This window comes from Terrapene carolina, unplaced genomic scaffold (assembly GCF_002925995.2).
Source record: "Terrapene carolina triunguis isolate 2854851 unplaced genomic scaffold, T_m_triunguis-2.0 Scaffold69, whole genome shotgun sequence".
Lineage (NCBI taxonomy): Eukaryota > Metazoa > Chordata > Testudines > Emydidae > Terrapene > Terrapene triunguis.
Genome location: NW_020664420.1, coordinates 24,484,778 through 24,498,814, shown reverse-complemented (window position 1 = coordinate 24,498,814; position 14,037 = coordinate 24,484,778). Strand labels below are relative to the sequence as shown.

The following is a 14,037-nucleotide window of genomic DNA, read 5'->3' as shown; positions in this document are numbered from 1 at the left end:
AATCTAAAACATGCCTAAAAGCAAACATTACCTGTTGAAGAGACAACTACTTACCCTTGGATTAAAGGCCAGCACCTGAGGATCATCAGGATCAACTACAGAAGGATATGGCTCAAAAATGACAACTTTCCGGGGTGATTCTAATGCCGATCGACACATGGATACTAATAAATCTACCACCTAAAAATAAAGAAAATCATACATAAAGAAATGGCTCTTTCACAGAAAACTATTTATTTTGAGATTCAATAATCTATTCGTTTCTCCAGAATTATCTTCTGTCTTCCTGCATCATAGAATTTGCTTCTTTGATGTTGTGTCTTTATTATACCCATGATGACCGCTGATTGAATTCCAATGCTTGAATATTTGTTGAAAACCATAAGTCACAGGAGTGGTAGTTCCGCATTTTGTAATAACAGCCGCCTGTAAGTGATTTCATATTCATATTTTAGTCTGCATCTTTTGAAATTTGACTTAACCCAGTTTTGAAAATCTTTGTGGAACACAATGCCTCAGATTCACTAGTTTTATTCACTGAATGGCTTGTACAATATGGCTGTGGATATACAGTAGCATCTGATTTTACAAGGTATATAGTTGCATGGTAGTGTAGCTGAAGTCACAATTGTACCCTAACTTGAAATAATAGACTGCATTTTGTTCAGGTATAAAATATTTTTCTACATGTTAGATGAGCTATCTGAATCATTGTCTCCAGATCCCTAAAGGGTTAAATGATATTTCTCATCTCAAAAATATGCATTTTACTATATGTTTGAGGATCTTCCATAAGGTACAATTTGGCCTACAGTGGTTTTGAGGCATTTTGTGAGTGAGCGGAGTCCAAGGACTAAATAAATATTGTTATGTTGCAGCAATTTTGCTTGAGAAGAAACTTAGATTTAGTAGTTGACAAATGTCTGTAATACTGTGGAGGAATAAGCGTTATGTCAAGAAAATTGATAAACCATTTCATCTACTGACGGAAACCCATCTGTTGTATACAGTGCATTCATATTATACACAAGCAGGAAAGAACCTTTTAATTAAAAACCCTAATTCCTCTTGTACATGTGTGGAATCCCCAGATGCAGCAAAACTAGGAGGGAGGAAGAAAGCTCTACAGGGGGTATGCATACCTAGGCACAATGTAGCAGATAACAGCTAACAATCTTGCTCAAGGATGAAGCAAGAATGGGATGGGGGAGGGGCGCAAAGACAGGGTTGGTGGATCTGCACTACATAGATCCACAGGTCATTGCTCCCCTGGAGAATAGAGTTGTAAAAACCATGGCAAGTATTGCCTTTTAGATTTGCAATAGTGGAACAGTTCATGGCTCAGGCTGAGAGTTTCTTCTTCCTTGCCGCTGCAGAGATTACAGCATAGCTGGGAATGTTTGTGCTGTGCACTGATCTCCTGGAATTTGCCCCAGGTTACTGCATGTACATGTGTTTGTGCATGTAACATACACTCAGTTTTAAATAAAAGTTGCATCAGAAATTTCATAATTTGAAAATAAGTTTGAGGATGAGATGAGTTTTGTTTAAGAAGCACTTGTAATTCCTCCGATCATTCCAGATGGACTGTATCGTGATTCATCATTCAAGCTGTTCTAAAAGTTACCAGATCCGATCACTCAAGGGAAATAAAAGTGAGTTCCGTTTAGAGAAGCAGAATGAAAGTGAGAATCATCAGGAAAGATAGAAGGAATTGTGCGGTAGTGAGTCACACTGTTTTCCCTTCTCCTCCTCTGCTATCTTGGCATGAATGAACAATCTTCTTCTGATAAAAACTATTCTGGCAATTGAAATAACTGGAGACCTCATATGTCCTGAACAAGAAGGCTACTTAAGCAATTCCCTCCCCCAGGTTTTTAATGAAAAGTTTAAAATCCACAGTAAATATTAAGATGCTCTATTTTCTTCCCAGTTTACAAAACCTACAGACATGGAGAACTTTTCAAAATTAGGTATCTGTGCTGATTCTCAAAGGAGTCTAAGGGTATGTCTACACTTTGAGCTGGCAGTGTGCTTCCCAGCTACATTCTATTTTTAGTAAGCTAGTGTGAATGTGTCTCCTCAATCCCCAGCTCAATGTGTAGACATATCCTAAGAGAGTTAGGTGACCAACTCCTAGTGAAATTCTAATCTTTCTCCCTGGCACCAATCCTCAGAAATCCTGCTTTACTCTTTTTGCATAAGCCTGGATTTTAGAGGATATGAAAATACTTGATTTGTTATTTTATTTCAGGATATCTGCCCTGAACCCACTTGCAATTAAGTCAATGGCAAAACTCCCATTGGGAGTAGGATCAGACCCTAAATCTTTAAATGCAGTGGCCCAAATCCTCCAGTGTAGTGCTGCTGCTTTATGCCATACAGCTGGTGAATTTTGATTCTGAAGTTGGCCTAGTTACCCAAGAATGGATCACCCCAGTGTAGCAACACCCTTTAGTTGTGCAGAGACAGAGTCATGACTCCTATACCACTTCCCACCCTGTTATTGGCATATTGGCACATGCCTTGAACTTACTAACCACCCACTGATTCTCTCTGGGACCATTGGCAGCTGGTATAATTCAGAGCAGCTTGAATTCTGCTCTAAATTAAACAGGAAACCAGGCTAGTACAAAGCATGCTCAGGACTGGGGGAGCTGCCATTACACTCTTTCCCCCAAGAGATGTGCTGTGTGCTCTTTGGCCATAGCCGAGGATTGTTTCTGATGACTGATTGGTACAGCACCTGCTTTTAAAAAAGGAGCCGGGGGAGTCTTGGGAATTACAACCTAGTGAGGGTCACCTTAGGGAATTAATTGAAAGGGTAACAGAAAGAAGAGGACAAGAATTTCAAAATTGAATACCTAAATCAAAGTGAAATGGCCTTATTTTCAAAAGTGCTGAACACTCAGAAGCTCCAATTAAAGTTAATTGAAACCTGTGGGTCCTCACATTTTTGAAAATCAGGCCGCTACACACCTGTTTTTGGAAATCATGGAAAGAATATAGCAACCAGTATGTAATACTTCACTCAGCCCTCAGGGGCTTTGTAATGGATATTGCCCTAACTTATTAAAGTTCTTAAACAATTTTAATAAAATATGATAAAAAGGCAACTTGGAAGATACAATTTAATTGGATTTTCTAAAGAAAAATATTGAAGAAAACAAATAACTACAGAGTAAGTAGCAATATCCTGCCAGTATTTACTAACAAATTTAGAGTAAAAAACCAAAGGTATGTTAAAAGGGCTGCTCCTCTGAATGGAGAGAAGAAAACAGTGTAGTAACAATGGATCAGGACTGTGCACACTGTTATTTAATAATCAAAACAACAGATGTACAATGGACACCTGTATCCCAACACCATGAAAAGAAAAAGGTTTAATATTTGCCTGAGAGTAACAATTGCTCTTTAAGATAAAATAGGAATTATCTCCAACAAGATAAATGGACAGCCCAGACCTAACCAGGTGACCAAATTCAACTCAGCAGAAGAAAGAATTCAATTTTCAAAAGCACTTAGCATTGGCCTAACTCTGCCACCATTAAAATCAATGGTAAACGTCCCATAGGCTTCAACAGGAGCAGAATTTGGGAACTACCTAATGAGCACCTTTAGAATATCCCGCCTATACACTAAAGTATGTAATCACATCTCTACTAGTCTTTGCACACTGTGAAGCAGTTTATAAGAGTTAGCAAAGAGCAGAGATATGAAGAAAGTTAGTAAAAATGGATTAATAGAAATTATTGGATGTGCTATACAAAATTCAACACATGATTAACATTATATAGCTGTACCTGAGCCCCAGTGGCAATTTCATCTGCAGCTTCATTCATTACTCCTAGAGTTTGGAAAGCAAAAACACACAGCTCCCGTTCACATACTGTGGGCTAAGGAGAAAACAACAACAACAAAATGTTAATTGTGTTTTTATTCCAATTTGTAAGTATTAATTTTTCCATGTACCACCTAAAATATAAATATAAATCATGCATATTAATTCCCATTTAATGCTATTCTTTTTCCTGGACAAAAAACTATATTAAGATAAAATGTTGAGAGTACATATCAGTAATTTAGGGCAAATTGCATTACAGGGATGTTGTAATTATCCCAAAACTAGTGTTATAAACTCAGGATATTCACAGTTCTGGTTAAATTTAAAAGAAATCCAAACATATTATAGTATGAAAATTCACAGTCAGAGCACCCAAATAACCTTAACTCTGCTCTATCAGACTCTTAAAAACTTCCCATATAATTAAAACCCACTGAAATCTTCTGCAATGATTAATAGTAATTCTTCACTTTTATTCTTCGGAACTGAAAATTTCTCTGTCAATATCTGTTATTCTGTTAGTGAGATCATTTGGGACAAATGAAAAGGTCTGACAGTGGGTGCTAAATTTCTTAAACACACCTACCTTAACTTTAATTTCTAAACTAAAGATTTACTTGTAAATCCTCAGAAAATTCATTCTGTATTCATAGAGTAACTGCTGTGAATTTGAAGAAGATAACGCTGCATTTTTCCCCGCTTTAAGTGCAAAATTCAATTCATCCTTAACTATGGAGCTGTGACTGACACCTCCATCTTTTATGAAACCATTCATTCATAATGGTTCAGTTACAGTTATTTAACAAAACAGAAACAAATTTAACATATCAAAGCTGAGCAAGAATTATAGGTCTTGTCCATATGGCGATTTAATGCATGGCAAGCTGGGGTATGAATCTACAACGCTCAAGCCTGTTGCTCACTTAGTGGCCATGTGGATTCTGCTGCCACATAGTAAAAGTTCTGTAGTGTGCTTTGATCTGCTGCTGTTTCAACTATGGAACTTTTAGTACACGGACGCAGGGTCCACATGGAGACTTAATGAGCAGAAGGCAAGAGCGCTGTAGTTTTACACCCCAGCTTACAAAATAAACCCTGTATGCAGATTCACATAAAGCAAAAAGGATAGAAACAAAAAAAAATCAACATAATTAAGTTTTAATTAAAGAGAATAGGCTCTCTAGGTTTTCCAATAGTTCACATTTTATTAGCAAACCCTTGCTCATCACTGAAAGGTTATTACTAGATTCGCATATTTAAGGCCAAAGTTGTCTATAATCTAAATAGTCAAGAATTAGTGAACAGTCAGTTGAGGCAAATAAGCACATGAAAATAGGTTAGATCCCTTGTTGGAATTTATTGTAATAAACAAGAAATTTCTACTTCAACATAGAAATGATCTAACATGTACTTTTCAGTTACTGCTTGGTGAGTACACTATATTAAACAATTACTTATGAAACTTAAAATTATGTCAAACAGAAAGCTATTATGCCAGGTACCACTGAAAATCTACCACCGAAACACTATGAGTCTTTCGCTGCCATGATAATAAAGGAAGAATATCTCTAAGTTCAGACACTCATGCCAATGTCTATAGACAGCACTCAGCAGAAATGAAAAATGTACCAAATGCTGCATCAAACAAACATAAAATTTAGCTGGATTTTGTTTCAAGAAATTCCTTCACCAGTAATATGCTATAGTTCTGCTCACTTGTTTCATAGCCCTTAAAATATGCACTGGTTTGGTTTCAAAGATTTTTGATTTAAATAACCACTTGAAATCAGCACTGAAACATTCTCACCACAGTTGCTTTAGAACAGCTATCATCTTTCAGGTCTAATAGCATGTCATATATTTGATTTATTTTATCTGCTATGTTACATTGCATTAGGTAGCAGGCTAAGCCTAACATGATCCAATTCACTGTGCCACTGCACACTAGACAAAAGGTATTTATTATTGCCACCATTCCTATCCTTACACATTTCGAAAGGTGACTTCGCTATTCACATTAGTGGGGAAAGTATAAAAGAATTCCTATCCTGACTGTTATGAATAACCAAAATTGTTCTCTGATTCAAGTTCACTACACAGTAAGGCACTGACAAAGTTCAGCTATGCTTGCCATAAAGCAAAATAATTCATAAATAGTGTTTTGAATTTGCTTTGTAATCTGCTCATCTTTAGCAGTGTAATAAGTTATCATGAAAGTTAAAAGTGACATACAAAGGGGAAAAAAATTGGGCGTGTGCCCTTTTTTTCTTCTTTTTTCAAAGACTCTGTGATGACTAGGGAGCCTGTGTAAATGATGACATCACGAGAAGCAGGAGAGTAAAAATTGAGCTGTTAAGAGGTGATGGGATTTTAAGTCAGGCTGTATAAAATTCTTTGTATTTTATTTGTTTTTGCTAACTCCTATTTAACTTCAATGCCTATTGAACATTTTTGAATGAAATAAGGGTACGTCTACACTACGAGATTAATTCGAATTTAGATAATTCGAATTTGGGAAACAGATTGTATAAATTCGATTGTGCGCGGCCACACTAAGCACATTAATTCGGTTTTTAACCACATTAATTCGGTGGTGTGCGGCCACACTACCCCATTAATTTTAACCACATTAATTCGGTGGTGTGCGGCCACACTACCCCTAATTCGAATTTACAAAATCGATTTTGGTGCTACTCCGCTCGTCGGGGTGGAGTACAGAAATCGATTTTAAGCGCCCTTTAATTCGAAGTAACTGGCTCCGTTGTGTGGACGGGTTAAGGATTAATTCGGATTAACGCAGCTAAATCCGAATTAAAGTCGTAGTGTAGACCAGGCCTAAGTCTATGTTAAAGATTCCATACCTTTCAATTAAGGTTTTAAAGTTTTAAGAGCTCACAATAAACATATTTTTTACCTCCCTCTGGGCTTCCAACAAAGCAAATAAGACCAGACTTTACATTCCTGATATTCTTAAATTAAAAGATGAGCAGGAAACACCCCTCCCCCAAAAGCAAACAAACAAAAATCTGCCAATCTTCTTTATAAATCATAAAGAAGTAAAACGCAGCACAAGTCCAATTTTTCTTAAGATCCTTTATAGATCAACTTTTAACTAAGCAATGGTCCTGGGAGAAGTGATCGTTTTAAGATCAGTTCTTGTATTTCTTGTTACATAAAAATGATATTGTTTTGACACTTATCAATAGGCCAGTCTATATATTCCTTCCTCCCATGATGTTATGCAATGAAAAACTAATAAAAGTTAGACTAGTAATAAATGAGGAAGCAATGATAAAGGCTTTGTGTTATAAATTCTTTGATAAGGCATTTATATGGAACATATAAGAGTGAGTTCTCTGTACTTATCTGTGCTGACTCTTCCTCTCCAACTTCAATGTATATGTTGAAGAGTATAACAGCATGCAGTCAGAAAACTGAGACTGAGTGGCACTGCAGCCTCTAGAAGGTGAATGTCTTGGCTGGTCATATCAAGACACCAGGCAGAGTATAAAAGGAAGGGGAGTCAGGATTTGTGGATGACTAAAGCCAGGGAGGCCTTTGGGGAATTACTGCCCAGTGTTTTTTCAGTTGATTTTCCTTCTGGTTTTGTGACTGGTGGATAATAAGCCCTGAGGAAAGAGCCTTAAAAGCACTGAAACTTAGAGCTTTATTTCCATTCCCACCCACTAGTTTACACTGAGCTAGAAACATACTTAAAATAAAAAATGAAAGATGATATTATTGAGTAGTAAGCTGATTCCAGGAACCGGGCCTTTAAGAAAATTGCAAGACTTGCGAGAAAATCATGAGACTCTTTGGCAATATTGTGAGCTGTTTACAAAAATTCAACAATGGTAAGGCGGCTGATGTGTGCTGTGACCACTGCTTTTTATGCTGACCAGTCTCCTTGAACTCCCATTGTCTGTTTGTTATATACACCTGTTGTCTCTTGTCTTATATTTGGATTGTGTCTCCGGGCAGGAGCTTTCTTTTCATTCAGTTTTTGTACAGTGCCTGGCACAATGTGGTCCTGGTCCATGACTGGAGTTTTTAGGTCCTACCACAATGCAAATAAATAAGTAAATAAATACATAAAAATAAATAATTAACTTTAAATCCCATTTTGTGGATACTTTTATTTTGGTTTACGAACACTTCATATTAATTTAGCTTACATCCATTTCTAAATAGATTTAGTTAAATCAGTACAACTTTCTTGTCTAGACCAGTGGTTCTCAAACGTATTTGATGGTTTACTTTTCCACTGCTGCTAGCGGTGGCTCTCTAGCCACTCAGCTCTGAATGTGCACAGTAAGTTTTTTTCCCCTAAAGCTTTTCACACCCCCACCCCTGCCTGCTCTCCCAAGCAGGGCGCAATCCCCCAGTTTGAGAACCTCTGGCCTAGACAAGATGATGTGGAGATGTGGTCTCTTGGACAGTCAGGACGTAAGCCATACAGGGTTTTACATCACCTTGAATTGCATCCAGAAATGAACTGGAAGGAATCCACTGTAGTCGACAGAGTATATATGCTAACATTCACCACTGAGAATGTGTGCAATTTCTTTCAGCATTGTCTAAAGAACAGTATTGTCATTCTCTCTAAGCAAAAACAGCTTATGAATAACAATCAATGGCCTGAAAGATATTTTATTTTTAATCAGGATGCAGAAAATAAATGGAAGGCCATTTAGTTGACTGTCACAAAACTTTTGGCTGAGTGAAGAACATCAGTGCTGAAAGACCATTCAGAGGGATAAATATTCCAGTAGGAAAAAGCCAGAGAAAAGTAAGAGCCCTGGTTGCTAATAGGTTGAGATTGCAAGCCCCAAGGAACAGAAGGCAAAAATTGTATCATTTTTTAGCCCTGTAGGGTTATCTTGAGTTTTCTTTTCAGCTATCCCCTCTCTCCATGCTCAAAAGCACCTTTGAGAGTGTCACAGCTGCTATGAACAAGAAAGAATAATCAGAGTTTTTTATCTGCTATAAAGCAAGTGGCATTGCCTCAAATGGTGGCCGTGAATAGCAGGTAGGTCTTCCAACTACAAAAGCATGTGCCTATATTCCTATATGTGGGCTCATGTTGTCTAATATAATTTCCAGACAACCTTTAAATTACCTACAACAAAAAAACAACAAACAAAATACTCAGAGCTCATGTTGACCTGGTTTATCTTGTCATTTTCTAAAGCTTTCTGAAGTTGTGCTCAGAAGAGCAATGTGTCATCCTCTGAAGTACTCTGAGGGATGCCACACACACACTAATGAGGCTGGAACATGACTGGCACACCTAACTACTATTGATCTAAAAATAAATACTCAAGGAAGGCTCACTTACAGCAGATGTCATAAATGGCAAAGGTGAAACCATTAAAAATCTTCTCACTTCTCCTAATGAAGGAGCTGGTAGTGAAGATAAGATTTATCTTCAAATATATGTGCTGTGTTCAGCTTCTTACAAGGAAGGTATTGGGCTGTCCTTAGGAGAAAACTGTCTCTGTTTTTACCTTGATTAGATTGGATAAGTGCTGATATGATGCTATAGTACTGGCAACACTCACAGTATGCTGGAACCGAAGGGAAGAAAATGCATCTAGTTTGTGGAATCTGTTGCAAGTGAGCCTTGGGCTTTGTATGTTTATTTCATGTCTGATTTGGTGTGTGTGTTATATCGTAATCTCATTACTGAGTGATGGCAACATAAGTATAGTTGCTAATCCTCCAGTTTGTGAGCTCATACCACCTAAACGGCAATTATATTCTAAATAAATGATATACTACCATAGAGCTGAAACATCCAGAGCCTACCAGGGCCTTTCTTTTGTTTCTCTTATACCACACAACTATGCAGACTAGTCTCCAAGCTGTAATTTAAGGGCTAAAATTTCAAATGTCTATAGTGAGCCACATGCACCCCAGCTATGTCCACAAATCCCACAACTCAATGTACAAATTTGTGAATGGAAGTTGGGAGGCAGGTGCTAATGCGAGATTTGTGTACTTTTGGCCAGTGTAATTTAAATGGCCAGGGAGAAATTCGGTTCTAAAGGAGCAATTCTCATTAACTGCAACAGGAGTAGGAGGAAGCTGTATTGTGGGTACAGCTCTAGACTATGACTTTTGTCCTCCCTGCCTCATAACACAAGGACAAGGGAACATTCAATTAAATTAAAAGGAGGAGAAATTAAAAACTGATAAAAGGAATTACAATGTGCAATTAGACTGTGTAACTCACTGCCACATAAGGTGTCCGAGATAAAGAAATTAACAAGATTCAAAAAAGGATTGTATATTTATATGGATATCAAGACTATCCAGAGCTAACATAATTTCTTGTAACACATTTTGTGGAGGGATATTACTTGAATTAGGTGGACATGGAGTCTGATCTGGTCTGGCAATTCCTATGTTCCTGTGACTCAGGATATTTGTACTTAACTCCTGGCTCTGCCACAGGCTTCCCTGAACTTGGACAAGTCACTTCAATTTTTTTTCTGTGCCTCTGTAAAATGACAAAGTTTTCAGATATTACAGAAATGGGAGCCATATAAATTATATAGATAAACAGGATTGCACTTGTTAACTGATAGCAGAATTGGCCCTTTGAGCTAAGTGTTCAATTCCAACTTATTGGGTGACCATCCAGTTTCAACAGAAATATTATACTGAAACACAGAGTATTGGGTTGTACATCATTTCTACTGCAGGTGGCGCAGGACCAATATAGACTGTGCCATATGTCACAATTTTGAATTCCGGTTTTCTTGTTGCAGATGGAAGACAATATGTACAGAAAAGATAGTGACCACTGTGATAATGAACACTCTTCTTTAAATATAGATCCCAAGTGCTCTACAATAACACCTTGAACCAAGGAAGAAAAATACTGCCGTATTTCCACTAAAAGACAACTTGCCTACAAATTCACTCAAGCAAGAGGTTTCAAATCATACAGTTCTATATTAATTGATTATCATAGTTCTGGAATAAAAGAAATCTGGGTATGACTCCATTGAAAAACACTACGTCATCGAGCAGATGTTCTTACAGCCACCCACTCGAATGTTATCACCATCTTGTTAAACTATTAATGGTACTGATAGGTAGAGATGAGGAAAATCTGTTTTTTTCTATTTTGTGCTTCTCCAAATGTTTGAGATGGACACTCGGGATGCCAGTGGTTGCCAATAATGTGACATGAAGGAGTAAACCATGGGAAAAAAGTGGTTAGAGCCCTGAAAAGCAATCCATGCATCCCTTAGTATCTCCATGTCTTTATAATGGAGCAGCCTTTCCTATTTACTTTACATGCAGCCAATGAGAAAGACTGCTCCAGTGAGGGAGGAAGAGCTGCCAATTGAGAGCCTGAAATATGGGTCTCCATCTCCGGAACAAAGGCAACAAAAGAGGGACTGTAAGGAGCCACCCAAAAAAATAAACATCCCATTCCCTGAAGATCACATACTTTCCTTAGTACCCAATCTTTAGTGACAATGCCCACTCCCCGAGTGCTTTACTCCTTTCAACCACCAGCTTTAAAAACCCCATTTCTTCTCAAGGGAGGTGAAATGTTTGGGACATTTTTCCACTAACAGAGTCAGTGGTGTTTACACGCTATTGTGATGGGATGTATTAGAAATGCCAAAGACAGACAGACAAGCACTTTGGGCATCTTGGTTTAACAATATACTTTCTGGCAAATTTGCCACTGAAACAAAAAAAAATAGCTTCTCTTACTAAAAACACAATGGCAAAATTACACAAAAGGAGACTTAAAATGTCATCTACTGTGTAACTTCCATGGAATTGCACAGAGCTCCTGTGTAAAAAGACAGGACAAATGGAATTGAAAGGCTTCAGAAGTGTAAGTAATGTGTGTGTGTGCGCACCTATAATGATAATACTTTGCACTTCTATAGAACCTTTCAATTCCAGGACCTGCAAAAGAAGGCAGGTATTTGAAAATGTAAATTGCAAGTGTGGGCCTCAGTGTTATAAAGTTTGGTTGCCACAGGTGCAAGTAAAAAAGATCAAAGAGAAACCAGCAGAAAGGTATTGACACAAACATAGTGCGGAGGGTCATCCTCCTCCTCCACTTCTTTCTCTCTAGCTCCCTTATGTTGCTTAGGTATGATTCCTGAAAAGGATGTCCTCAGAGATCAGGGAGTGCTAAAGAAGCTAATGAAAAAGTAACAGTGATAGCTGACATCACCAGTACTAGCAGCAGCTAAAATTGGTTTGCTGCTGCAGCTGGGCATATGGGTGACTTTTCTCTTTACTTAATATGAGGATGGGAAGACTGCATGGGCAAATTCAATGTCTCAATATCAGCGTACAGCATTGCCATGAAGAAAAAGTCTATAATGTCAGGAAGGCCCTTTATTCACTACTGTGAAGTGGTAATTCAACTGTGACCAGGTGTTCTCTATTTAATTTGACTTCAACTTTCCATGTGATCAGAGCACATTCAGCCCTGCTGGAAGCACTGCTACCTATAGGAAGGCAGATAGAGAACAAGCAGAAATAAATAATCTAATAATCTCTCTTCCTGAAACTGTGGGTAATGTTTCCCAAAAAGCTCACAGTATTCACGTACATTTTTTAAAAGCACCGCTGAAGAACATATTAGAGACCATGATACTGGGCAGGGTATAAGAACCTACATAGATTAAATACATTAGAGTGGGTTGGAAAACGGACTTATTCTGTTACCCTCTCCCCCAAATTCAGGTCATATGTTCTGCCTTTTTTCTCTTCTTTGTCTTATGGTATAGTTGTAGTCTGGGCAGAAGAAATTATACTTGTTTCAACTTCAAGTCTTTTCAAACAAACAGATAATATAGATTCAATCTGTGATCTCAAACTGCGCAGGGCTGGATCTGATCACTGCTTGGCTCCAAGGCAAACCCGTTATGCTGTAGTGATGTTGGGGGATTGTCCTTCAGAGGCAACAGGGAACCAATTCCACACCATGGCACCAGGGGGCAGGGTACAGCTGGAGGTGGCTTTTTTCAGAGAAGAAGTAAAAAACAAGGTATTGAGCACTTATGGTCATGAAAGATCCTGCAGCCCTTTGGCAAGAAATTGGGCATTAATTCCAGTATACTGGTCAAACTCCAACTTGGCTAAATACATTCTGCATACATATACTTTCCCCTGTAGTTCAGTTATTTTCCATTCCACTCCTAAAACCTGTTGTGTAGTACTTCCAACACACTGGCTACTGCATTACACACCAGGGTGGTTGAATTTCAGTGGTGGTTGAGTAATACATATATACACATGGGGGTGAAATCTTGGCCCCACTGAGAATGGGAGTTCTACCATTGACTTTAACGGGGCCAGGATTTCACCCACAATGAAATTACATTTGAATCTTTCAGGATGAAAAGCATTCTGAAAAAGTAAGGTTATTATTGTTATTGATATATCAGCATTACCGTCTTAGAATTATTTGTGGTGCTATCAATAACAGGGTCTTCAAATACTGCATTTCAGAGTATTTGATTGTTTACATCCTGCTGCTGAAAAGTTAAGAGCAGAGACATCTGTTCAAGGATGCTGCTTTTCAAAGGAAATAATCTCATATTTAGTTTTGCTGAGCTTTTCTGTGTTTCTCTACTGATTCCTCTGCCCTGTTTTTAGAGAGAACTTAGTCTGAGATTTCAACACAAGATGGCACTCTAGAGGAGATTTCTCAGTTCAAAGGAAAATTATTTATATGGTTTTGTTTCTCATCTGACTGAATACATTCTGGGAGGTTCTTGCTCATTTTAACTATCCCATGTTTCTTTAAGATCTATTCAAATGATGCTAGTTTGTTCCAATGTCCTTGGCTATTGACAGATAAAAAGCACAGAGACAGTTTGATAGATGGTACATGCATACTATAAACAGTGTTATGTAAAGGCTGAGTGTGGCATATTTTTATTATACATATTTTAATCAGATGCTTAAATTTAATAAACACTTTTGTTAATGATTCATCAGCTCATTATATTTAAATGTTTGCAATAAAAGTACTATTATCATATGCTGGATTCCTAAACCAGTCTCTTTCTTTAATACCATATCAGCTCAGCTGTTGCATTATTAAAATATTTACTCGTTCCCTAGAATATAAATACTAGCTCTAAAGTAATGGCAAGATTTTCAAACTGTATTAAAGAGGTACTGTTGCCTTTTTATTATAG

General features: G+C 37.6%; 1 protein-coding gene across 1 annotated transcript in view; it reads right to left on the bottom strand.

Moving 5' to 3' along the window:
- Window positions 1–14,037, bottom strand: part of PARP8 (poly(ADP-ribose) polymerase family member 8) — a 141,071-nt gene that overhangs the window by 34,798 nt on the left and 92,236 nt on the right. Inside the window, exons 15-16 of the mRNA XM_026649083.2 lie at window positions 3,804–3,896; window positions 55–180 (exon numbers count right to left, since the gene is read on the bottom strand). Of these exons, the coding sequence (XP_026504868.2) occupies window positions 55–180; window positions 3,804–3,896 (219 nt within the window). The remainder of the gene's footprint in view (window positions 1–54; window positions 181–3,803; window positions 3,897–14,037) is intronic.